The sequence below is a fragment of the Dichotomopilus funicola genome (genome assembly GCF_033296635.1).
Source record: "Dichotomopilus funicola strain CBS 141.50 unplaced genomic scaffold C8A04scaffold_16, whole genome shotgun sequence".
Classification (NCBI taxonomy): domain Eukaryota; kingdom Fungi; phylum Ascomycota; class Sordariomycetes; order Sordariales; family Chaetomiaceae; genus Dichotomopilus; species Dichotomopilus funicola.
In genome coordinates this window covers 97,437-123,520 of record NW_026944037.1, presented here as the reverse complement: position 1 = coordinate 123,520, position 26,084 = coordinate 97,437, and the positions used below count along the sequence as shown (strand labels likewise).

Below are 26,084 nucleotides of genomic sequence, written 5' to 3'. Positions count from 1 at the left end.
CTATCCATCGCATCATTCGAGCGGCTAGAGATAACGACTTCAAAGAACACCAATGTTTCATTGTTCAGATATTTTGTTCAACTCTCCGCACATCTGCACCCCTGGTACCACAGTGTGTCGGTTTCAGGGGTTTCATTGTCTCTACCTTCACGAGACCCGCTTTGGCGGTGGAGTACTCTGTACCTGGAACCTGAATTGTCAATTCCAGCATCTCTCAACGGACGAAACAAGCCGGATTGGAACGGCTCATGTCGTACGGCGGTCAAAAATTGTCAATGAAGACGATGCAAGGGCCTTGTGAGACAAAAGAGGTTGCAGAGCGGTGATGATGTGTTCCCTGAGACTCGTCAGCCCTCAACTGCCGTGTCCGTTTGCGCGCACTGACGGCCATTCAAGACATTTCGCGTCAGCTCGCTCGCTCAGCCCCTTATGGGCTGTGCAATGGATAAAAACATCGTCGTAACGGCATATTTAGGGTAACCGGGGAAAGGGCGTGATAGAATACCCCGGTTTTGCGAGCGGTGTATTTCCGGGGTGCGCGATACACATCTAGCTCAGTTTTCTTCGTCCTCGACTTCTTCCATCGTCACTCCACGACGACCCGAGTCTAGTTGGTTCGGCTGCGGCTGCTCGGGCAACTGCCCAGTTGCTTCAGAAGCACGCATATAACCTTCGCTCTCTAGCTGGTCAGCCTCCTCCGGCTCCAAGAGCCCACCTTGGCCCTTCCCCTTCTCGATTTTCACCCTGACCGCTGCAGGCATGAAAGCGCTGACAGCCTCCTTCCGAAGGTCCCTGACAACCGGCTTGGCCTCGTACACTGTCTTAGCTTCAACGATGGGCGCAGCGGGATTTCTAACTTCCTCCCGTTCCTGATGTTGTTGAGTCTCAGGCGGTGCCCGTCCGGCGTTTCTCTTTGCCCGTCGCTTCGCGTACCATTCGTCTAGTATTTCCTTTGGAATTGGAGGCGGGGTGTCTCGTGGCATAGGGATCCTCTTGACATCGTCGGGGACATCGCTATCGCTGCTCGAGGCGTCTTCGGCATCCCGTCTCCTTTTTCCTAGCACACCGTCACCCCCGGGCCCTTGTCTTTGTGGCCCGCGCCCAAACTGCGGTGCTTGATCCCCGAGTGCTTCTCTCGCTTTCTTCACCGCCTTCAAGTCCTTCTCTAGAGCTTCGAGTGCTTGCTCCTCGTGCGCACCGAGTTTGCCTCCGTTTTCCTTTCGTTCTCTGAGATCGTCGATCTGCTGTTGTATCCTGGCCGGGTTGCGCTGAGCTAGCTTCTCGTTTCTTCGTGCCTGTTGCTCCGACTTCCCTACGCGCGCCAGGGGTCAGCGAGAGGAACGGAATATTTGAGAGAATACCAGGTGGCAAGGGGAAGTAAGTACCTTTCTTGATTGCTTTGGCCTTCTCAGCTTTGCGCTGGGCCTGGACAGGGTTGAACCCGCGCTCCTTCACCATGGTAGGCAACCTTTTGACTTCTCGATGGGCTCACTGGAGATTAAAAGGAAACGAGGCCGATTATGGATGTTCTCTTCGCAGAACGTTGAATTAAGATGGACGTGGACGAGTTTGGCACTTGGCACAACGCCGAGCGGCACTGAGTGGAAAGAAAGTCTCCCGTCACCGAAATTCGAAAGCCGTCAAGCAACGCGCTGTCAGCTGTTCCGCTCAGCGCCAAGGCAGGGAGAACGGGGCCTGAGCTGCAGTCAGGTGGCACTGTGCCGGTCAAGGAGGTTCCACCACGGCGCGCGACAGCTTCGTTCCATGCAGGCTGGCTGTCCGCGTTTCAAACAGGGCGACGCTCCACAATTCAGCTGGGTTGCTCTTCCAACCTTGCATGTTGACGTCTTGGTACCCCGCCCCCGCTCCCTGCCCAATCAATCTGCCTCCAGTGTCACTGAATTGGGCAAGAGCACTGGCGCGGCGTGACTTTGGGCGCCATAATTTAAGCTCCTCTCCATTGTTTGGCGCGGCATCTCGTCTGCAGGTGATTCGAGACCTTTTGACATCATCCGTCTGCATTTTATCGCGTCGCTGCCCGCGGCAATCCCAATCCCTTCCCGGTATTGTTACGGCCAGCCGCTTGAGGCGCAAACAAGTAGGATCGTGAGTGACGAATTCACCAAATTCTCGATTCTTTCTTTTTCCCCCACCATTCATTGTCGCGGATCGCCCGCGCGCCATGGCCAGCTTCATGGCCAATCTATTCCCCGGTGGGAATCTGGACAAGACCGATGCGCGCCCCGCCACGCCGACTCGAAACAACAACTTCATCACCCCCGTCAGCACACCACAAGGCAGCCCCAGCAAGAGAACGGTACCCCCCGGCGCCAATGAGCTCCCTGTTGCCCTGCAGGGCATGAAGATCAACCCGCCGCCCAGCGCATTCGACACTCCCGTCAAGCTCAGCCGACCACAGAGCGTTGCGGCACCGCTTTCGCCAGGCAAGAATAACCTGCAGAACCCGGAGGAGGGCTCTTCATCAACAGTCGACGATAGCATACTTCGCAAGGGCGCTCCCCGGTCCGGCAGCCCGGTAAGGAATCAGAACCAGAACCAGAACCACGGCCAAGAAAACACCCCGCCGGTGCTCCCTCGCGACCCATTCACCGAGCCGACATACCAGCCCAGCCATGCCGCCGTGTCGCGCCAGGAACTGTACCAGCAGAGGGACCGGCCGCCGCCGACGGTACGCCGGTTCAACACAACCCGCGGCCTAACAGCGGAGGAGCGAGAGCTCTTAAAAAAGCCGGGCGTGAAGCGGCTGGTCAATGTCACCCAGCTCTGTAAGTCAAGACGGCGTCCGGCCAAGTCTATTCCTTCGCAATGGTGATACTAACCCGCGCAGATTTTCTCGACTACTACTTCGACCTCTTGACCTACGTCGGCTCACGACAGGGCCGGCTAAACGCATTCCGGGAAGAATACCCCGTGCCGCCGGAGACGGACGAAGAGACGTACAATCAGATGTGGTCCAAGTACACCGGCCGCGAACGCGCCAATCTCCGCAAGAGGCGGGTGAGGTTGCGCCACGCGGACTTCCAGATCCTGACCCAGGTCGGTCAGGGCGGATACGGCCAGGTCTTCCTGGCCCAGAAGAAGGATACAAAAGAAGTGTGCGCCCTCAAGGTCATGAGCAAGAAGCTGCTCTTCAAGCTCGATGAGGTTCGCCACGTATTGACAGAGCGTGACATTCTGACCACCGCCAAGAGTGATTGGCTGGTCCGCCTACTCTACTCCTTCCAAGACGACAAGAATATTTATCTTGCCATGGAATACGTGCCAGGCGGCGATTTCCGCACCCTTCTCAACAACACCGGCGTGCTCTCCAACCGGCATGCGCGCTTCTACATTGCCGAGATGTTCTGCTCTGTCGACGCACTCCATCAACTAGGCTACATTCACCGTGATCTCAAGCCGGAGAATTTCTTGGTCGATTCGACGGGCCACGTCAAACTGACCGACTTTGGCCTAGCAGCCGGGTTCTTAGCGCCTGCTAAGATTGAGTCTATGAGGATCCGCTTGGAAAAGGCGTCCGAGACCTCAGTCCCCTTCGGCAAGCCGATGGAACAGCGCACGGTGGCGGAGCGCCGAGAGGGATACCGCACCATGCGCGAGAAGGATGTCAACTACGCCAAGTCGATTGTGGGCTCGCCGGATTACATGGCGCCGGAAGTTCTGCGGGGTGAGCAGTACGACTTTACGGTCGACTACTGGAGCTTGGGGTGCATGCTTTTTGAGGCCCTGACGGGTTTCCCTCCTTTCGCGGGCGCGACGGCCGACGAGACGTGGCGCAACTTGAACCACTGGCGAGACGTGCTGAAGCGACCAGTGTGGGAGGATCCGAATTACTTCTTGAGCAACCGGACTTGGGGCTTCCTTACCACGTAAGTTACTACGGTCTCTCCGGCGATGAAATGAGCAAGCAAACTAACAGTGAGGGTATAGTTGTATCAACTCACGGTCTAGGAGGTTTTCCAATATTAAGGACATTTTCGCCCACCAATACTTCGCCGAGGTAGACTGGGAGGTACTCCGCGACACCAAGCCGCCCTTTGTGCCCGAGCTGGACTCCGAGACGGACGCGGGCTACTTTGACGATTTTAGCAACGAGGCCGACATGGCCAAGTACAAGGAAGTGCACGAGAAGCAGCAGGCGCTGGAGACGATGGCGGAGCGTGATGACGAGATGAGCAAGAGCCTGTTTGTCGGCTTCACTTTCCGCCACCGCAAGCCGACTACCGACGAGGGCACCCCGCGCAAGCCAATTCCGTTTGAGGATAACGCTTTTGGTACCATGCTGTAGTGTCAGCCGCGGGGGCCTAGGTGGGCGGAACACCCGCGATATGGAGAGCCGCATGCTCCAAGGTGGGTGCCGGAGTTTGGGTTGTTATGAGATTTGAACAAGAGAGGAGTTGGGGGAACGGGGTGATATCTTGACGGCATAGCGGGAAGTTGGGGTTGATTGGGACATGGTACGGGTGAAGGGCTTGTTGTTTTCCTTTCTTTCTTCTTCCCCTTTTTCTCTTTCTCGGGGGCCTTTCCCGCTACCCGACGCACCTTCATCAAGGTGATTGTTCTGTGTTTTTCTTATCCCGCCATTGTATGTATGGCTGCGTCGGCAGTCAGGAGTTGCGTGTTAGGTGGGGATTGACAGGAATGGGCATGTGACATGGGAAATGGATAGAGTGGCCGCCCGCCCGCTGGGATACGGGTGGGAAGGCTAGGCTAGGTGGGGAGGCTGTGCCGATATGTCGGCGTGTTTTGTTTATAGTATAAAGTGTCGGGTGAGGGAGTTGGGTTGAGTGTAGTGAGTGTAGTGGGTGTAGAACAGCTGTACCACGTACGATATTACCACATTGTATTGCATGCCAGGCATCCTAGCCAGCTCACCCAACCCGAATGTGACGGACCGACTCTGTCTGCCCCGACGCGTCATTTTGGTGATACGGGGTACGGGGTAGGGGGGGTGTTTACCCCACAAAGCTACAAAGTTATGGGCTTGGGGGGATGTTGTACGGGGAGAGGTGAGTTGGGGGGGATACATTACACAGACGGGTTGTGGTTGGGGTTTGTGGTACATACATGCCACGAATTATGGACTCCTGTTGAGTAGACCATAGGCAGCCAACTGTAGGTTTCCGTAGATGATATCTCGTTTCTTGATAGCAAGACCGAGGACCCGTTACCCTTGACATCATCTGTCGTTCCCCGAATTTCTATCAACGTGGCCCCTTTTTTACACGTTAGACTTGACTGGGTCATCGAATTGACCCGTCTTCAAACTGGCACTGGCTCAAACTGACTGACACGCAAGCTGTGGTAAGCTATACCAACAACCACCCCCGGCGGAGTCAAGTTGAGACTTACTTGTTTGAGTTTGGGGAATACAAAAAGCACAAAGCCTTTACAGGACAGCACAGCACAGGACAAGGCCTCAGGTTCAAGTGTGTGAGAGGATACGGTTGGTGCATCGGACATTCCCCACGTTGGTGAGTCCGGTGGTGGGATGCATTTCTGGGAAGGGGATAACATGGGCGGGTGGATGGTCATGTTTCTGGGTTTCTGGTTCCCGGATTCTGGGTCGGTATGAGAGAAGCTCACTTGGTGGTTTTTTTTGTGAATGATGTAAGGGTTGTTTATACCATGAGTTGGGATTGACGTCGCGAGGTGGAATATCACGTTGATCCAACTCCGCAGTAGGAATATTGGTGGCAAGCGAGAGGATTTACGTTGTATGGATCGCATATATTAGACTAATAGAGTAGATAGTTCCTCTTATCGACATTCCTATCTTCGTATTCATCCGTCTGCTACGTTGGCCCATTTCCCCGAGCCTCCTCACCAGCAGCGGCATCTTGGCATAGCCGACAGCGCGCTGCGGTGCTACCGTTGTCCCCGGCACACATGGTTTCCAAACCGCCGGTCAGAGCGATACAGCAGTTGGCATGACGACAGGCCGCGCGGCAAATACCTATGTGGCGCCGAGTGCTTTGGTCCCGAGGTCTCGGGATTGATATTTTGTTCACTTACTCACGCTCAGCCCGGCGGTGATGTTGCGTAAAGGAGGGGGGGGCTAGGCGACTTCTCAGCTGCTGGAAATGTACGGGAGAGGGTGTCGTTTGCCTATTTATAACAGGCTTTCATGGCTGACTGACTAGATGTCCCTCGAGTCTCAGCATCACGACCTGGTTTCCTCGTGTGGATCATTGTACAAGCATAAGATCACGCGAGTTTCTTCTTCCTTCTTTTCAGATCCGTCCAGCCACCGTGGTGTCTTCGACAGACATCTTCACTATGAAGAGCTTCCTTGCAGCCACGCTCTTTTCCCAAGCGGCATTGGCCTTTGCCCCGTGGTGGGATGGTGCCCCAGACTGTGCAGTTCGTCCCCCACATACCAACCCAACTGTCTACATATTTGGCAAAAGCCTACCCATTTGCTGACATGCATCACTCTGTCACTAGCAAGACTGCTTCTCCTCATGGTGGTCATCCTCCACCGCCTGGCCAACCCCAACCGCCTACTGTTCCGCCAGTCAGGGCGCCTCCGTGTCCTCTTGTCTCGCGGCAGCCTGCTCAGCCACGCCCACGGCTGTGACCTCATATAGCTCGCTATCCTCCTCCCTATGCGCTCAGTGGTCGTCTTGTAGCGCTGCGGGATCGACTGGCGTGTACACTATCTCCGCACCTGGTACGTCTCTTCTTTACTCCCTCCATACAAAGCACTGCTATAAACAGAAAAGCTGATCTAATAACCCCCAGAAATCACCGCCGCAACCGGTACCTGGCCCAACCGTCCCGGTCATTGGCGCGGCGACCCCAACGACCCCAACAACGACGACAACAACTGGAACTGGGACGAAAAGCACACCTCCCGCTACGCCCAATGGACCCGCACTTGGTCCGGCGGCGCTTACACCGTCACCGGCTGCGAATTCGACAACAGCCCCTGGGCCGGCGGACCGTGGGGTTTCGGCCCCGGCCACGGCGGCCCCGGTCTCGACTCCCCCTCTCGCGGACCCTGGGCGCCCTGGGGGAAGGGGTGGACTTGGCATACTGTTACGAGGACTGTTACTAAAGTGGTAACTATTTCTGATGCTACTGCTACCGCGAGTCCGACGGGAACAGGGACAAGCAGCTGGACGGGGACAGACTCGATCGAGCCGGGGGTGGTGTTGTCGACGAGTGTGGGGGTGGAGGTGTTGGCTTTGGCGGAGAGTGATGGGATTACTAGTACTAGTGTTGTGGCGTCGGGAGCTCAGGCCACGGAGACGACGGGGACAGGGACGGGGGGTGCGGCCGCCGCTACTGGTACTGGTACTGCTACGGGTACGGGGACGTCGGGTGGGACTGGGATGAAGGAGGGGCTTGGGGTGAAGATTTGTGGTGCTGTTTTGGGGGGGTTGGTGGTGGGTGTTGTTGTGTTTCTTTGAGTTTATGGGGTGGTGTGGTGTAGTTCTGGGTTGGGTTGTGGGTGGTGGGCTATGTTGTGTTGTCTACTCGATTCAGGGGTAACCAGCCGGTCGATGTTCTGTGGCTTTGGATCTCACGAGAACGGGTGTGTTTCATGAGTATGATTATACAATTTATACGATCCAGCTTCAGTCAAAACTTATCATAATTTTCTCTTGTTTCAGTCTCAGAAAAGACGGAAAGATAAATCACCGCAGGAAGGGGTAGACTACCCCGAGAAACAATGCATGCCACAGTTACACAAGAGGGATGAACACTGACCCCAAGCGGAGACAGCTTGAACCAATAACCATATTGCGTGAAATTTCCCTCCCGCAGATGGCATAAGTGTACATCCGAGGAATTAGGGGGACGGGACTCGAGGAAATTATCCTGGAGGCCAACTATTCAATCCCAATCGAGCGAGATACTTCCTGCACTCACCCACTACGAGGAATGGCGCAGCCGAACTCTGAAGGCTCACTCGGGTGTGACAACGCCACGTTTATTCAGAGATTTGGAGTTCCAAGTTCATGGTCACACCGTAGGCTGCGCAAACTATTAGTTTTTGGGGGCCATATAAAAGCCCGACGTGAGATCCGTGTCAGGGCTTGCAGCCGTTTCGTGAAAGGCTATGTCATCTCCTGCGCTTTAACGGATCGGGCCACCTCACAGGTACCCTTTTTCAAATCGAGATACGTAATGCAAAATGTATGACATTCAGCCACCACAGCGTCGCGGGGTTCAAAGACGAGGCTGTATCCTCAAAACAGGGCTGCTCTTGGTTGCTGTCTTGTACAGTATCGACACGAAGTCCGGAGATGTAATGCGCTCACCCGTGTCAGAGATTGCGAATCTGGGCCTCCCCAGGATTATCACGCCCTGAATTGGGCGGCAATGATAACCGCTGCTGCGGCATGGTGATAAGGGGACAAGGCAGAGGGAGGAATAAGACCTTGGCTTCGGGGTATATAAGAGCTCCTTACCCCAGCGCGGTCGCTGTGTTTTTGCCCTCGGGGTTACCGGAGCGCCGCGGTGCGCTGGTCGTTTTTCATGGCGCTTGAGTCCGTTACTACTACGAATCTCTCCCTTTCTGTGTTTTTCAACAAACATTGCCTCTTCGTTCTCGACCTCCATCTCCGACGATATGTTACGGCTCAACCCCCCAGGTCTAGGTCAGGGTCCAGACCAGGGTTAGGGTTACTCCAACCCGGCCCGGGAGAATTGACCTGTCATCAACCGGAACACGGTGAGTCGAGGAATCACCAATTAACCCCCACGCACGTCCCATGAACCGGTATCAACCCCAACCCCCACTGGGCGGCTTCTGTGAACCGCCCCCGTTGGACATTGGACATGGGTTCGATTCGGGAATCAGCCTCCGGCAAGTTCTTTTTGCTGGATGGAACCAGCCGCAGAAGGAGTCCGGACCGGGAAGCACGGTGGTGGTCGTGGTCGCTCGACAGACCGGGGAAAACGAAGGCGCGCCACGGATTGTTTTTCTTCGAGGATGCCGTCCCCCATCCCAAAAGCAGGCCCCCGGGACGAACGGAAAATCGATGGACGGGGGCAACATTTGGAAAAAAGAAGAGGGGGGCATGTGTGCCTTCAAGACACGAAATGTTTCCCTTCAGCTGAGCTCGAGAAGTCTTGGTAAGTCCGTCGTTTTCCTCTTGTGGTTGAGAACACCACTCCCAGCAAGGCGGATCGGTCCACGTCGTCCCAGCCCAGCCGCTCTCCGTTCAAAAGCTTTCTTATCGGCGGGTCAAGCACCGAGGTGAGTGGATGCGGGCATTGGGCCCGGAGCGGTGGGGAACGACCAACCACTGAAAATGGAATGATGGACTCTCAACAAGGGAAAACCCCGTCGCACCAAAAAGCCCGTTATCACCAACGGCCCTGATAAAGGTGTGTGGTTCCAGTCCAGGCCATCTCGTCTCGTTCGGAGCGGAAACCAACAGCCTACAGCCTACACAGTAGAGCGAAATCGGATGCCCACCGCAGGCGCCCCGAACGTTCCCGTCGGCTTGTACTGTACTGTACCTATTCGACGACTCGAGGCCCGGTTTGCGGGCCGATTCCGGGACGGGGCAAGATTTGAAAGGATCGCTGTGTGGAGAGTTCGTTCAACCGCATCCATCAGCGATTCAGCGTTGTCGGGAGCGGGCCACCCGCAAGGCTGCAAGTTTGCAAGGGAAGCAAGTGTCTTGTCCCGGTTCCTGCCGACACGCCGCGGTTTCATGGCGGTGCTGTGAATGCGAGCGGCCCTGGTGAGGAGGAACGGTTTGGGAGCCGCCCGAGTTGAGCTTTCCGATGGGGCCAGCCTGCTCCCCCCCACCTGGAAATTTTGAATTTAGCCTTTTGCTCGCTCTGGGAGATCGTCCTCCCGAGCGGTCTGTAGTCCCTGCATGTAGCACTGTGGTTAGGGTTATCGCAGATTCCTCTATCTACCCTTTGTCCCTCTCCTTTCGAGGTTGTAGAATGTGATGTTGAGCGGCCTCGTTTTGGTTTTCGTGTCATTCAGCGACTTCCAGATGGGAACAAGGCCGTTGCTGGAGACGACTCCCCTGCCCGTATCTCGTGGTTGGAGGGTTCGAAAGTGGGTTTCCCATGTACAAGTGGGTCGGGCATATGCGCTAAGATCTCACTAATTTAAGACCCTGACTTGGGCGAAACGCGAACATGTGCTCCAACTTCTGCGTGTTCCATCCGTGGACGGAAATATCAGTGACATGTTCTGTCCGAACATACTTTCATGTCTCTGAATTTTTTGATCCCGCTTGATTGAACAAGACAAGTTTCCGAGCAGGCTCTTCTGTGTCTCAACCATTCCATCGTGGCTCGGAAATCCAAGGTTAAAAGCGGCAGAGCAACGCTGAGGAGACTCGACGAGGTCATGAAGAACACTTCCAAGCTTGATTGTCAAAGTGGGGGTCCAGCGCCATGCAGGCGCTTTTGGAGACCCTTGGCTCGATGTACTGGGTACTTGTATCTTCTGCTGCTTCTTGAAGCCGCCGGGATGTGTGGGATGTGGGAAGGTCTTGGCGTGGTGGGGCCTGTCCCCGCGCGCGCGTGTCCTTCCTATGGAATGCCGGCTTGTCTCGAGCTTGTCCAGTTCTCTGCGCAGATGTCTGTTTTCGGAAAGTCAAGACTGCCATTGTTGTTGTGGAAGGGAGCTAACCGTAGACACGGAGGCGCTTGGATGGGGATGAGGGAAAAACATGTCGAGCGAGAAGTGGTGACATGGTCGACAGTTTGGGGGACTAGTGTTGCGTTGAGGAGGAGAGGCCGAACGGCAAGGCTTCCAAATTCCTAAAATATACCTTCGTAGTGTGGGCACTCCTGGAGGATACGCTACCTCCCGCTGCCACCCTTATCTCTCTCCCTCTTCTTTGGAAGAAGCCACAACGCGGGACGTGGCCGGGTAGCGTACCAGCCGTCGGAGCAGACCAGGTAGACGTAGGGAATCATTCGACTGACTTTCAAGGGTTCTCAGTCCCATCCCGTGTTGACTCTCTGACGGTGAGGTTGGGGGTGCAGCCGCTGGGAGCCGCCATCCCGCGTCGACGTTGAGGGGGGATTCTTCAAGCCGAACTCAGTCCCGCTTGTCCCCTGATCCAGTCCCGCCCGCCAGCAACACGACCAGGGCATCCATCAGCAGGCGGCCCCGCGAGCCCCCAGGTGGGAGATCTCTCACGTGTAGGCGGACCAACGCCGACGGGAACCGGCCCGTCGTGAGTAGCTACCTGGCTACCCATCCTCGCTCGCGGTGTCCCACGCAACGATACTTGACAACCACCGTCCGGCGGTTCGTGCAGTTTCTTGTTCCACTGCATCGTCATACTCTGTTTGGTCGAAGAGGGCCGGCGGTCACCCCACCCCCAAGGAGACCGCCGCCGGCGTGGGCTCGTGGCTCGCGTGGTGTGCATCCTCAAAGTCTCGGCCAATGTGTGGGGTGCATGTTGCTCCTTTGTGAAAGCTATGACGACCTCCTGTGGAAAGTGGCCGTCCGGCATCACCCCTCGCTGGGCCAACCATCTTCCCCCACTCCATTCTTGCCTTTCTTGGGGACGTGGGTGCCGCCCGGAGGACATCGCGGTTGGTTTAAGGAAACAATATGGAAGGAAGCGGGTCCGGCGTTAGGTGGGGCAAGTACCGGCGACTTTCGCCTGTCGTCGACCCCCCTCCCAACCTCAAGATCGCCGCCACGGGCAGGGTGTTGAGCACCTTGGGTCTGAGCCAGGCCCTCGAGGATGGATGATTTCCCGGGCCGAATCAGCCTTTTTGTGATGTGCTTCAATCATCAGATGAAGCTCCGACGGCGCACTCGCCACGACCGGGTGGCCCGTGAAATTGGAGGTGGTGAAGTCAAACACAACTCCCCGTGTTTTCTTTTACACAGTTCAGTCCAGCGGTCGTCGACGGCCGTTGACGGCGTTTGGAGAAGAGCCTCGGTGTGTGGCGGGGCGATTGAACGATGGGGCGACGGAGTGGAATTATAGCGGGCCCTGGGAGGCGAACCCGATTTGGACCCCTTGTCCTGGTTTGATGCAGCGCTGCAGCGGCGACGACGACGTGGGCCTTGCAACAACCTGAGCTTTGCTGTGAAAGTGAACCAACGGGAGGCTTTTGGTGTTGCCTTTCCTCTACGACGAGTTAATGTGCATGTCAGCCTCGGCGCAGGTTCGACATATTTTGTTTTCGAGAATAACATCAGAGTCCTGTGGGATTTAAGCTCTTTCAACTCGGTTTTTGGACACTCGTGGACTCGCACACTCGCTCTCGAAGCTTCCCGTTCGCACCTTTCCCGCTTCCATCCTACCCTTTTAGGGCTTCCTTCGGGGGCTTTGAGGGGTTGTGTTCCATTCCGTGTCAGCGGCGGCGCCGGAGCAGGGGCCACATCTCTCTTGGTTTCTGTTCTGAGCAAGCCTACTGTGAGCAAGCGGAGCCTGTACCTGGATTATTACCCAGAAGGTAATCAACCTGCCGGCCGGCCCTTCTTTATTACCATCTTTTAACCCATCGAGAAACGTAAAAGCGAAAATAAAGGTTTCGCTTTGCATTACCTACACCCGCAGGTAGACATCCCCGTGCTCAATTCCCAACGCCTTTCCCCTCGTCGTCCCAGTACGAAGTAGAGGCCCGGGTCAGAGTCCGTCCTCCGTCCGTCGTCCTTTCCCCGCGCGAGACAACGCACTGTGCGGTCTGGCGGACGCTCCTCCCACAAACAAGACCGCAAAGCTGTTGCTACTTTCGGATCCGGTGGGTGGTGCCCGCACACAGCACCCACCCACTTTCACTGCACTGAGGTGTGCTGCGTCCTGTCCGGGCCCTCGAAAGCAGCAAGAACCTGGGACACTGCACCGCAGGGGCGGCCTGTGCTGTGCCGGGCGTGGGGAAGCCCAGAACCGAGGGTCAACGCTTCTTCTGCGCCAGCCCACCGTGGTGATCCTCCCTACCATCTTATCGTCCCCGTCCAGGCTTTCTTCTTTTTTTCCTTTTTTTCCTTTCCCAATCGAGGGTTTCTCCCATTGCAACAGCAATGGCAGGAACCACGACAGACCCCTTCGCGGCCTCGAGTCCGTTGGTCCCGATGCACCATCCCACCATGACGCAGCACGACTATCGTTTTCCGCGAAGGCCAGACGACGCCGGACCCCGGAAATCCGACCTGCACGGAGCTTACACGCCCGCACCCGCTCGGTCGACAATGACCTCCACGCCGATGGCAGCACCACCCAGGATATCGACGACGGCCGCATCAGCCACGATGATGGCAGCAGCGCCCGGTACCTCGCGCTCGGGTGCCTCTGGTGCCTCTCGGTCTGGCGCTGGTTTGCATGACGCCCGCCTAGACCAGCCCCTGACTCACGGGGGTGTCCACCAAAACTTGTTGCGCACCGCCGCCTTCCCAGCGTTTCAGCAAAGCGCAGCCCGTGAGGCCCAGAACCTCGATGACATGCAAAGGCAGGACCCGTTGGCCACCCAGGTGTGGAAGTTCTACGCTCGCACGAAGCAGTTTCTCCCCGCGCAAGAGCGCATGGAGAACCTGACGTGGCGGATGATGCATGTCAAGTTGCAAAGTGCAAGGGCAGCAGCGAACGCACTCAAGTACGTTCTCTTCCCCTCGTCTTTCAGTGGCGATTTCTTCCTGTGCGGATTGTGTGTCGTTCGTTCCTCGTCGTTCGTTCCTCGTTCTCTAGGAAATGGTGAAAAAATATAAATTGAGTAGGAGGGATTGGTTAATGTTGGAAGGAGTCGCTAACCTTGCCCGCCCACGAAGAACTACCCGAGCTCTGGGCACGCCTGCGAATGTTCCCAGCGGGATTGCGCAATTGCGCCAGTCGTCAGATCATGCCCCGCCATCGTCGGACCCAATGAATCTGGACGACTTCATCCACAACGACAATGTCGGCACACCGGCCGGCCTTGCCCTGACCCCGACTCCGGAAACCATGCGCCAGGCCGAGGAGCGGTCGGTCCACTCCACCGCCGCCGCCATCCCCATCAAGACCCGGAAGGACCCGGCGCCGTCGTCTTCCCAGCAGCTGGCGCCTCAGTCCGTACCCGTTGCTGCACACCAGAGGGTCCAGGACGAGTTCGGCTCTCTCCCGCGTCACCCACGCAAGACGAGCATCGACGAGACCGGCCTGCGGGTAAGTTTGCGCTGTAATTATTGTGCTCCAAGTGATTGGTGGAGTTTCCCTCGTTCAATCCATTTGCGCTTTGCGTTTTTCTTTGACGATGTATTCTCTGCTCTTGCGAAGTTCCGACTAGCCCTGTGATGGCGAGCTAATGTGCCTGTGTTCAACCCTGATAGACCCGAAAGCGCCCAGCCAATTTCTCACCCCACGTCCCTGCTGTGAACAGCGGACTTGCAGCAAATGGACTTGATGCCGATACGGAACTTCAGGAGTACTCGCTTGACCACTTACACCCGCCCAATGGCCTGCCGCAAGCGCCCAATCAAATGGGAGTCCCCTTCCCGCTCGATACCTTCCGCTTGGGGAACGATCTGGGTCTCAGTTCTGCCGACACCTTCCAGCAGCAGAACTTCTCCTTCTCCCCGGCCACATCGCCCATGGTCCCTAACGATCCGTTCACCAATCTCTACAACCGTCCTTCGGCGCCCTCGGGCTCCCTCGGCGGCGCCGACTTCTATTCGCCCCCGGGATCTGCTTACCAGTCTGCGGTCTCTACCCCCCATCCCCTGACGACCGAAGGGGAGGGCGGCTTCTTCTTTGGATCCATGGGCCCGGTTGGCCAACAACCGTACCGCCCTGTTCACCCGGCCTTCAGCAATCAAATGGCTCAGCAATATCCGTTTGCTCCCAATGGCAACCTAATGTTTCCCGCCGCCTCTACCGGCCCCGATGTTTCGGGCTTTACCGCGCCCATGTCATTTGGTCACGTTGACCCAGCGCGGGTGTTCCAGCAGCCGGAGATACCAGCCCGCTCTCCTGCTGTCGGCTTAGCACAGGAAAACCTATTTTCCTTTGGCGGCGATTCGGATGATGAGGAAGGGGGTGCGTTCGCCGACCGCAACATCCCGGTCCCCCAGAGCCTCTCTCCGCAAGGCTTGGAGGACAATGGGTTTGACGGCTCCTCGCTGCAGTGGGACCCATCTCTTCCCGGCAACTTCAGCATGCAGGCGGCCAGGTATCCGGCCGGGCCCACCCGGAAACAAGTGACAATAGGCGGCACAACGACCGATTATGTCGATCAGAATGGCGAGTGGGAGGGATCGGGCCTGAACAGGTCGCAATCCCAATCTTTCCGGGGCTCGAACGGGCGCAATGGTAAACTTCCCCGAACAGCATCCACGTCCAAGTTGCCCGGCCGGGGCAATAATACGTTTGATCGATTAGCGGGATCGACACCAAATTCACCGCCCGCCGATGCGTCGAATCAGCAGCCGGGCTTTTCTTCTGCTACCGCGAGCCGGCCGCCGTCCCCCCACCCGGGATCAAGGCATGGTTCGACAACCAACCTTCAGACTGCGGGAGGTGGGCAGCTGGAGGGCAACTCCGATAATAACAACAGCAGTACGAGTGCTAGCGCACCCACAACATGCACCAACTGCTTCACGCAAACGACCCCATTGTGGCGCCGTAACCCGGAGGGCCAGCCTCTCTGCAACGCCTGTGGCCTGTTCCTCAAGCTTCACGGCGTGGTTCGCCCGTTGAGCTTAAAGACGGACGTAATCAAGAAGCGGAATCGCGGCTCGGGCAGCATGCCCGTCGGGGGCAGCAGCACTCGGTCTCGAAAGAACGGCGGGACCTCGGGCGGCATCACAAAACGAGGTTCGGCGTTGTCGGTATCCTCTACCGCCAACCCCCCTCCCGCTCCTCCCGCGCCTGTACAGGCGACAACACCCCCGGCTGCTCAAAACCGCGCTGGTAGCGCCAACGACGGTGAGAGCCCTGCCAGTGGTGCCGCATCCGCCGGAAACACTGCCGGCAACACGCCCACGAGTTATGGCGGCTCGTCTACCCTGATAGCCGGTGGCAAGGGTGTTATCCCCATTGCTGCCGCGCCGATTAAAAACCTGCCCGGGCCTGGGGCAGCCTCTTTACCACGGACATCCACTACGTCTTCCTCCTCGAAACGTCAGCGCCGACACAGCAAGAGCGTTGCGGTAGAGCAAGCGCTTTCGAGTACGGGCATGGACATCGATAGCCCCGAGAGCACGACAAGCTCAAACGAAGCCGCAATGTCGATGGCGCGACCTCTGGGCTCTAGCTCAACGCACGGCTTGGCTTCGATGCAGCCCAGCTCGAGCAGTCTGAGCCTCGCAGGTGGCTTTGCGGGCAGCAGCAGCTCCACGCAACGACCCTTGGCTGGCCCTGGAAGTCAACGCGCCGCGCCGCAGGAGTGGGAATGGCTTACTATGAGCTTGTAGATGTCATTATTACGAAAGCAGGGAACCAATCAGCGGGGAAGGGATTTTACACGGACTGGACCCCCTTTTTCCCCGCCCGATTCGGAGGAGCTTTGGCGCGCGCGGTCGGCTCGTTTGCCCACTAAGTACCGTTCTGCCAACCCATTAGGCAACGGAGTTTGAGACATGGGACTGGGACCGACTTGGGCGTGAGGAATTACACAACATTGCAACAGTATACATACGGTCATGAGCTAGGGTATTTTTGTCATAGGGTTGGTGCTGTACTTACCGACCTACTCGTTCCGTCGTGAGAAACGGCCAGAGAGGAGTAGGTCATCTCAACCCTTCGGTGTATCGTTTCTCTATTATCTTTCTTTCTCTCCTTACTTTTGGGATTTGGGATTTGGTTTTTTTGGGATAGTTAGGGCAACTGGAACCGGGGTTCGGGGGGCTTGACGGATAACTCTTAGAGGGGGCTCGGGCTGCAGGCTGCAGGCTGCGGTGGACGGCCGAGTAGACGATCGGGATACCCTTCCTTAACTGGTCCACTATCTACGTTCCGGGAGTTGTTGTTTTTTTCTCTCCTTAAGGGATGATGGGAAGGATGATGCGATGACACGAGGCTCGCTTACTGTATGTAGTCTGCATGGAGTTGGGGAATGCGCACAATGGAACTGCCAGCGATCAGCTGTACATTCATTGTATAAATACGACAGTTCTTTGGTTTCAATGCGTGGATGTTATCGTTTCCCGAGGCGTGTTATCAAGCGAGGTGATCTATGTTTGCAAGTAGTGATTTCGTGTAGAGAGTGGGATTCCAAGACGGTTCGGGATTCAACTGCCACCATGATATGCATCCACCGCCGGTGATTCACTGACACCTGTGAGTAGTTGAGTGTGTAACTACATGGGATATGAATTTTTGGTGTATAAGTATCTAAGTATTATATATTAGATGTTATTTTAAAGGCGGCTCATCCACCAGTGTCGTATTGGTCCTCTGTTCTGCTGGGAGCACACCGTCGGTTGGATGATGCTCATTTGCGCCGTGGATGTCGAAGTATACCCAGTACCTGAGGTGTTTCCGCCCAACCTTCCCAGCCGGCATATGATCTCCATGTTTCATCCCATTTTACCCACCATCATCATCATTACTCCCATGATTACAACACCCCCCTCTCAACCCTTTAACTCCTAACTCAATTAATTACCTAACTATTCTTCACAATCCCCCAAACCCCGCCCAACTTCCTCCCAACCCCCATCCCATACCCAACCTCCACAACCCCCCTCGCAAACCTCCAACTCCTCTCCTGATCCCCAATCGGATACTGCATCGCCCCCGGAATCGCCGTCCTCACCCCCCACCCAGCAAGCCCCAACACCCACCCAGGCACAACCCACCGGTCTTCACAAACAGCCTTGATATTACATAGTCCGCGCAACCCTTCCTCCCCTGCGAACCGGCCGTATCCGGATCCGGAGACACCGCCGAAGGGGAGTTGAACCGCGTAGGTGGCGCCGAAATCGTTGACGGCTACCATGCCTGCTTTGAGGGAGTGGATGAGTGAGGGCAGGAGGGGGTCGGTGGGGGAGGAGAAAATTGAGCTGCCTAGGCCGAAGTTGGGACTATTCGCTATCTTAAGTAAGGAGGAAGAAGAGGAGTCGGGGCAGCGCATCAGGACCATGATGGGCGCGAAACATTCCTCGTTGGCGATGGCCATGTCCGGGGTGACGTCGACGAGGAGGGTGGGGGTGAAGTAGTGGCCCTTCGGGTGGTCGGGGTGGGTGAAGCGGGTGCCGCCGGCGAGGAGGCGGGCGCCGTGGGAGACGGCGTCGGAGATGAGGGCTTCGAGGCGGGTGAAGGAGGTGTCGGAGATCATGGCGCCGATGTCGGCGTCTGGGGTTGGGCCGCAGCGGAGGGCGCGGACGCGCGGGGTGAGGAGGGAGATGAGGCGGGGGTAGATCTGGGGTGTGGCGATGATGCGTTCGATGCCGATGCAGTTTTGGCCGGCGGCTTGGAAGGAGCCGCGGAGGAGGATTTCGATGACGCGGGGGAGGTCGTGGGCGGGGAGGCTGTCGAGGATGAGGGAGGCGTCTTTGCCGCCGAGTTCGGCGCAGACGGGGATGAGGGCTTTGGCGGCGGAGGCGGCGACTTTGTGGCAAACGGGGCGGGAGCCGATGAAGGTGATGTGGGAGATGCCCGGGTGGGAGGTGATGTGGTTGGCGGTTTGGGGCCAGCAGACGACGGGTTGGACGAGGGAAGGGTCGTGGCCGTGGGCGGCGAGGGCGCCGCGGACGATGGAGGTGAAGTAGGGGGAGCTCCAGGCGGTTTGTTCCGAGACTTTGACGAGGATTCCGTTGCCGGAGAAGAGGGCGCTGATGACGGGGCCGATAAAGTTGTGGAAGGGGTAGTTCCAGCTGACGAGGGCGGCCACGACGCCGAGGGGTTCGTAGTAGACTGTGTTGCGCTTGTAGGCCATGAGGAGGTTGGTCGGGCGTCGGGAGGGCCGCAAGGCCTTTTCGCCGTGGCTGATGGTCCACTGGAGTTTTTCTACCGTCACGAGGATCTCGCCGAGTTGGGCGTCCACCATGGTCTTGCCGCTGTCGAGGCAGGCCACGCGGCAGATCTCTTCCTGGTTGTCGAGTACATGCTGAAGGATGGTTCGCAGCACGGCGCGGCGCTCCCGGAACGAGGTGGTCGCCCACTTGGTTTGTGCGGTCTGGGCCTGCTCGACGGCGCGGTCAATGGCGTTTGGGGTCGAGGGGTTCACGAAGCCGAGGAATTGTCCTGTCGCGGGGGCATAGCACTGGACGGCGGTTGATCCTGGGGCCTGGTCGGTGAGCGCGGTTAGCCATGGACAGCAAAGAGAACAGGTCAAGGCGGGTAAGAAACACTCACCTTAATTGTGGGCTCCTCCAGAATCTCAGCGTTCTCGGGTGTCTTGGGTGACGGGATGATGTACCGGATCGGTTGGTCGTTCTCTCGCAGGACGAGGTAGAGGACGACGAGAGCAGCAAGCGCCGTCCCAAGGAATGGGAGAGTATACTTGGTAAGGTCGGGAAGATCACGGAGCTCGGGCAACCTAGCGTGTCTGTTAGATCGGTCGCAGTTCAGATCGAGCGGGTATGGGCCGCAAGGAGGTTGTCGTACCCGAGTTCATCGGCCGTGGCACGGAGCTGCTCGATCAGCTTCTCCGGTACGCTGCTTGCCATTGTCGCTGCTGAAGCTGTCCGGTGTAGAGATTGAACTCGTCAAGGGCCAATCGTAAAGAGAAGTGTTCAATTCGATCACTTGCCGAGGTTGAAAGCGGGTGGTAAGGAGGCAGTCTTGCCTTGGTCTCCTGCAGCGCACTGCGTGACCTATGGCCAGCACCGCGTCCTCAGTCGAAGCCAAGATCACTTTTTAATGGGTCAAAGACTCGAAAGGCTGTTGCATCAGGGGGCTTGGCAGGGGTGCCTTGCAGCGGCCATAAGGGTTCACAGGCCAACAGCGCCTCTTGGCATTCACTAGCATTGGAGCTTTTGGTTTGAACAGTTCACGTTCTGGGCCGGGTGAGAGATATTCAATACGCAAACAGTAAAAGAGGACAATTTCAATCTAGGCTTCTGCTGTAACGGAGTATATATGCAAAATGGCTCTTGTATTGTACAACAACACCACCACCACCAACAACAACAATGACAACAATGACAACAATGACGACGACGAGCAACAACAGCAAGCAACAGCAAGCAAAAGTTCAATATCGGCTTAGCGCGCATAAAGCTTTCTTGCCTCCTAGCTTCGAAAATGCATTCCCATCCAAAACGCCATGGTACCATGAGGACGACCGAGAAAACAATAATAAAATAAAAAGAAAACAGGCAAAAGCTTCTTTGTCTGCCGGGAGATCAGGGGCCCATAGACAGAAGTCCAATTGCTAGGGACAGCTGTCCGAGGGACCCTGACTCACCGGATCTCAACTTTTCCATCGCTTCCTCGTTAGCAAACCTCCCGGCACCATCTTCATCCCTTCATCTTCTCCATCGATAACCACCAGGCTCGTGTGAGTGTGTGTGTGTGTGTTTGTGTGTTTGTGTGCGTGAGTGGGTGCGCGTGCGCGCGTATGTGTTCTGTGTGTTCTGTGTGTAGGGGGGTATCATGCAACGTTTCTCCATGAACGCATTGCATGAGGCTTCCAGAGAGAAAAAAATCTAACAAGATGGGTAATCAAAAAAAGAAAAGGAAAACAAGATGGAAAAATTAGAGAAACGAATAGCAGAGAAAACCAGGCATCGGAACCACACCGGACGGGGCATTACTCAATATACAGTCCGAAACTCCATCCTTCCTCCCTCCCTCTCCCGTCCGCCCGTTTCCCGTCACTTCATATTCATGGGTCAATACTCTTTTTGGAGAAGGCCGAGAGGCCCCGCTTCCGAACCGTCGTCAGGTTAAACCGCCGCTGGCCCGGCAGTCCTTGTGCCGAATGCGTCGATTCGATCCGGCTGAGGCGCGCCGCCGAGGTGAAATCGTTACTTGCCTCGAAGCTGGGTCGCACCCGGTCCATCGATCGTCGCACTCGGTCGTACGACGGACGGCAGCGGTCTATTGATGGGCGGGTGACGGCCCGCTCTGGCTCTTCTCCGATTTCGTCTTGTTGTTGTTGTTGCTGCTGTTGCTGTTGCAGCTCCGCCGAGGCCCGGCTCATGATGTATGTCGTTCCGTCGCTGCCGTTTTGCGTGCGCGTGTTGTGCGTCGCGATGGAGGGCGGGTAGATCGGGCGCCGGTCTTCGTCCACACTGGCGTACTGGGCGTGCTTAGCTTTCCTACTGCGGCCAGACAGCTTCCCAGACGACGACGAAGACTTGGCCGATCCGCCTTCCACACCCTCGGGCGTGCCCGCTGCGGCCGCGGCAACCACAGCTGCGTCGACCTCGGCGTAGTCGCCCCGATTCGCCTTTTCGCGGATGATGTCCACGTCGTACGGGAACCGCTGCTTTTGGATCGCCTTGATCACCACACGTGGTAGCAGGCAGATAGCGGGGGTGACAATCAGGCACATCCAGAACGTCAACTCCTGGTAGATCTGCGGCGCTGCTTGGTAGAAGCCGGCGGCATATGTGAACGCAGTGTAGACGCCGGTCCAGAAGAAGATGAAGACGTCGCTGATAAGAACAACCAAAAGCATGAGCCAGTCCCATCGGTAGGTGTTGATCAGGATGTATGAGTTGATCGTTAAGACCGCCGGGTGGGCAATGTAACATCCCAATCGCGTGCGCTCCGCGACATCGAAGCTATTGTGGGCCGCAGTAGTTGTCAAGATCACAAAGATGTACGGGATGAAGAAGCTCATCACCGATTGGTAAATACCATCGATCATGTACGCCCTACAAGTACCATGTTAGTGAAACTGGGGAGAAGAGTGGTGATGATTTCAAGGGGTGAGGTACTGACCAGAACTTGGTTTGAGTCCACTCCTTGCGTTCAATGCCGCGTCGGTACAGCTGAGGCACCGCCAGCGAAACCGCGTCGCTCACATCCTGGTCCAAGACGCCCATAAGGATAACGGGGACCGAGGTAAAGAACAGGTTGAACATGAGGATATACGTGTACTCGAAAATGTACGAGATGTCGAAGTCGGTGAAGGCCTGGTACCAGAAAATGGACCACGTCCACACCATGTTCTTGTAGAAGAAGTTGCTGATCGATTCCGCCAGCCGCCGGTACGACCACCGGCCGTGAACCAGCACCAATCTCTGCAGAAAGCGGAACTGTCCAATGGCATAGTCGGCCGACATGACAGCCTGTCGCCCTTCCAAGCCGGCAATACCGACGCCGACGTCCGCTTCTTGAATCATGGCCACGTCGTTGGCGCCATCACCGATGGAAAGCGTCATGACATCGAGGCCCGTCTTGACCATGGCAACAACGGCGGCCTTCTGTGCAGGGCTGACACGGCAGCAAAGCACCGACTTGCACTGTTTGCACAGCAGCAGGAACTTCTGCTTCAAGGCGTCGCTGAGAGCCCATCTCAGCGTGAACCCATCGATGACGAGCGCGTGCGTGGCCGCTGGGGGTTCATGGTCCTTCATCGCCTTCTTCAGTTCCTCGTCGCTGCCCGTCATCCGGAACTTGGCGAGGTCAGCGTTAAGTTGTTCTTCGACCATGGCGATGTATTCTTCCTCGGTTGTCAAGCCGGCCTCGTCTTCCTGGGCCTGCAGACGGAGGAGGTCCATGTCGTTGTTCAGGAGGTTGCAGGAAAAGCCGATGTTGATGGCCGTCTCAACTTTGTCGCCAGTGAGAACCCAAAGCTTGATCCCGGCGTCGCCCAACAGCCCAATGGTATCCGGAACGCCATCTTGAAGACGATCCTCAATGGCGGTTCCTCCAAGCAAGGTGAGGTCACGCTCGATCCTATCGGCCACCTCCTCCAGCTTCTCCTCACGGTTCTCCAGGGCAGTTGCTGCAAGGTCGTGCTCTTTCCGGAATTCGCGGTACTCATGCTCCGTCAGCTCCTTTTGGGCGATACAGAGTGTGCGGAGACCCTCCACGGCAAACAGCTCCAGATGCTTGGCCGTCTCTTGGCGAAGTTCGGCCTGCTCGCCTCGTTTAAGACGCGCATAGATGATACTATCAGCCCCCTTACAGAAAAGCATAATCTTGCCATCCGGCATCTTGACGATCGCACTCATCCTCTTTCTACTCGAGTTGAATTCAATGGTGTTGAGAATCGTGTAATGCCTGTCGGTACCCATGACGTTGACCTCGATCCCATCGCTGGAGGAGCCAAGAACGGTGAAACCCATGTCTCGTGCCGTGGCCACTAGCGCTGCCTCATCAGGGGATTGCGCCTTGAAAAGCATCTTGGGGGGGTCGCCCGGTTGTTTCTCAGCGATGACGGTGTGGCAAAGGGCGAGTACCAGCATGAAGTGTTCGTTCGCTTGTTGTTGCTCGGGGCCATGCTTTCCGGCGAGGTCGTCGACAAAATCGGGGGCGATGAAAGTCAAGTCCTCTTCGTGGAGGTACGGGTTGTCGTGAAGTTCGCGAAGGCCACGGATCGCCCTGACCTTGGCTTGGGCGATTTCGGCTCGGATCGTCGCCGCTTCCTCTTCGACGTCGATTCCCAACCTCTTGTTCATGCCGGCTTGGGCCTCCGTGTACGCCTCGCCGTATGGCTGGCCATTGATGGTGGCCTTCTTGAACTCCATGACGTTCTGCGTAAGGGTACCCGTTTTGTCCGAAAAGATGTACTCGATCTGGCCAACATCATCCGAAATGTTCCAGGATTTGGGGATACACGGCTGGTCGATTTTGTCGTAGTACATTCCAACGTCGCTGTAGATGAAGAATGCTTGCAGGGTTCTGACAATTTCGAGCGAAATGTAAAGCGAGATCGGGACCAAGTTCTGGAAAACAATGACGGCAGCCCAGAAAGTGATGAAACCAGTCAAGCCGGGCGTGCCACCAATGGATCCCCACTCGAACCAAGTCAAGGACGCGTCCGACTTACCCCACGCGATGCCGTTGGCGATGGCCGAGATCAAACACATGATGAGAAGGATGCCGAAGTTACAGATGACGTTAAAATTGAGCTCCCTCGCAATGCGGGCCCGCTTACTGGGCGTAATGCCGGCATTCATCATGATCTTGGTGTCATGACCGGTAAAAACGACGATGCCCAGCGCCCATTCGGTGTTGCGGAGATTGCAGCCTCGCAGAAGCATATTGTCGATACTGATGGGCTCGGACATGTCTCTTGGATCGGCCTTAGGATCCCAAGGGACTCTTTGCTGCCACTTGATCGCGCCGTTGTACTTGTAGAGATTGGGCTGCGGCGGCTCGCTCTCCACGACGAACTGGGCACGCTCACAGTCGCGTGCGTGCTTCAATGTCCGCCCACACCGAAGCGCGGATCGAACCTTGAGGTTAGTCTCGCCATCCAAGTTCTTGGTTTCCACGTAACACGCCCCGTCCGGGTCGGAGGTCGCCAGGATGATGATATCGGCTGGGAGCTCGTCGTTGTTGTAAATGCGCACGTAATCACCGACAACCAAATTCTTCCAAGCATCGCGGTGGAACCGAGCATTCCCAGAAACGGTGACATCCGTGTTGATCAAATCACCCTTCAGGTTCTGCATAAGCATGGTCTCGTCGTCCATTGCAGAGGAGATGGTGGGCATATCCGGGTCGCGAGGCACAGGCGATGGGACTGGCGATGGGACTGGGGTCATCTGGATATCTTCGTGGGCAGAAGCCACCGATTTGCGGTTGCGAGGTGAAGCGCTCGGTTCCCAGGGCGTGTGCGTGGTCTCGATGGACATGCGCGGGTCCGCCGAAGTGAAGGTTTGCCGAGACTCGTCGTTCTTTTTCCACAACCCTTCAATGCTGTGCCATACCGAGCCGAAGAACCGAGAGTTAGCCTTCTTGAACTTTCGCCACGAAGAAACATTGTCCTCTTCCACGTTGACGTTTTCTCTGCCCAGCAAGCGGTGGACCGGCGCGTTGTTGAGTTCATTATCGAGGATCGTTCTCCGGTAGTCTTCGATCGCGTCCTTGATGGCCGTGACAACAATAATAAAGATTAGGGGGACTGCGTTCAGCCCAGGATTGACACCACCAAAAATAGGAAATATCTAATCATTCATTTACCCGTTAATGATCTGTGTTCGCGAGGCGGGAGCGGGCGGGAATTGGGGGGTGAACTTACAACTAAGATAACGACGAACAAGAAAAAGATATTGGCGATATTTTGGAACTGGAAGAACAGGTTCTTGGGGATGAAGGACAGAGGCGTGTACTTTGCGGTACGAATCTTGTTTCGTGTGTAGTACTGGAGCGGATGCCCTTCCTCGTCTTGGAGCTCACGGGGCAACGGAAGACCAAAAAACAGTTGCCTTGGCCCAGGACCATCGCTAAGTTCTTCCTCCTCGACGGCGGCTTCGTCCTTAGGCGCGCCATCCACGGCGTGCGAGATTTCCGTTCCTCCAGATGCCCTCTTCTTTTCGTTCGCGTCGCCCTTGTGGTGTTTCCTGCCCATCAACGAGAGCCGTTTCATAGAGCTGCTCTTCACCGTCAACCGCCGCGTTGCCCATCTCGATCTCTGTACCGGCACCCCGAGGCCTGGGCTGGCAGGATCTTCCACTCCCCCTTCCGGAGGAGACGCCATGGCGGTGGGATCGCGGGCAGCGCCCGATCACCCTAAAATGCGGCCAGGCTGACGAAAGTCGACACGATCGTTTTCCCACGCCGTCCGAGTGAGCGTGTATTAAGACTATATTGAACGCGCGCGCGGAATACGGGACGGTGTTGTATAGGAATTCGTCGTCGGGAAGTTAGTCGCGATAAAACCAAAGAGGTCCTTGTAGATTTGCCTCCGCGTAATCAAGACGGAAGCGGCAACGATTGGACGGCAATCGGCGAGCCACAGGCAAAATCGGAGCGGACGCGGCAGGCGGCGCCCTTGTTGGTCGATGCAAAGGAGGTGGTGAGGTTTGGGGAGAGATTTTGACGCGCGAGCGGCGTTAAGGACGTTGCCGTCGACGGGCTCGGGCGGGCCGGAAGAGTCGGGGTTTTGCAAGCAGCGAGGAATGGAGAGAGGACGGACAGTTTCCCGCACGATAACTGGCCGTACACTAACTAGACACTTGCCAAACCCCGGAAAGCGAATCTAGGTGCTCCCCAGCTCTTGTCGCATGAAACAGGACGAGGAAAAGGGGGGGGCCTTGAACGGCGTAAATCCGTACTTTTTTGCGAGAAGCAAAA

The 26,084-nt window shown here is 56.6% G+C and overlaps 5 protein-coding genes across 5 annotated transcripts; 3 read left to right on the top strand and 2 right to left on the bottom strand.

Moving 5' to 3' along the window:
• Positions 1–554: 554 nt before the first annotated feature.
• Positions 555–1,458, bottom strand: C8A04DRAFT_26831 (WW domain binding protein 11-domain-containing protein; the record flags this gene model as incomplete). The annotated part of the gene is made up of 2 exons (XM_062780063.1): positions 555–1,312; positions 1,386–1,458. 2 exons carry the CDS (start codon positions 1,456–1,458, stop codon positions 555–557), a joined length of 831 nt encoding a protein of 276 aa, XP_062638694.1.
• A 724-nt stretch (positions 1,459–2,182) lies between these two features.
• Positions 2,183–4,306, top strand: C8A04DRAFT_35820 (kinase-like domain-containing protein; the record flags this gene model as incomplete). The annotated part of the gene is made up of 3 exons (XM_062783312.1): positions 2,183–2,786; positions 2,849–3,887; positions 3,949–4,306. 3 exons carry the CDS (start codon positions 2,183–2,185, stop codon positions 4,304–4,306), a joined length of 2,001 nt encoding a protein of 666 aa, XP_062638693.1.
• Positions 4,307–6,297: 1,991 nt separating this feature from the next.
• Positions 6,298–7,433, top strand: C8A04DRAFT_26829 (uncharacterized protein; the record flags this gene model as incomplete). The annotated part of the gene is made up of 3 exons (XM_062780062.1): positions 6,298–6,381; positions 6,466–6,691; positions 6,763–7,433. The coding sequence occupies 3 exons, from the start codon at positions 6,298–6,300 to the stop codon at positions 7,431–7,433; spliced, it is 981 nt and encodes a 326-aa protein (XP_062638692.1).
• Positions 7,434–12,994: 5,561 nt separating this feature from the next.
• On the top strand, positions 12,995–16,354 carry C8A04DRAFT_26828 (uncharacterized protein; the record flags this gene model as incomplete). Its single annotated transcript, XM_062780061.1, has 3 exons — positions 12,995–13,563; positions 13,736–14,108; positions 14,273–16,354. 3 exons carry the CDS (start codon positions 12,995–12,997, stop codon positions 16,352–16,354), a joined length of 3,024 nt encoding a protein of 1,007 aa, XP_062638691.1.
• Positions 16,355–17,547: 1,193 nt separating this feature from the next.
• On the bottom strand, positions 17,548–25,377 carry C8A04DRAFT_35818 (uncharacterized protein; the record flags this gene model as incomplete). The annotated part of the gene is made up of 11 exons (XM_062783311.1): positions 17,548–19,170; positions 19,239–19,422; positions 19,491–19,587; positions 20,293–20,330; positions 20,780–21,709; positions 21,777–21,799; positions 21,836–21,970; positions 22,001–22,126; positions 22,157–22,170; positions 22,204–24,955; positions 25,030–25,377. The coding sequence occupies 11 exons, from the start codon at positions 25,375–25,377 to the stop codon at positions 17,548–17,550; spliced, it is 6,270 nt and encodes a 2,089-aa protein (XP_062638690.1).
• Between the last annotated feature and the right edge of the window lie 707 nt (positions 25,378–26,084).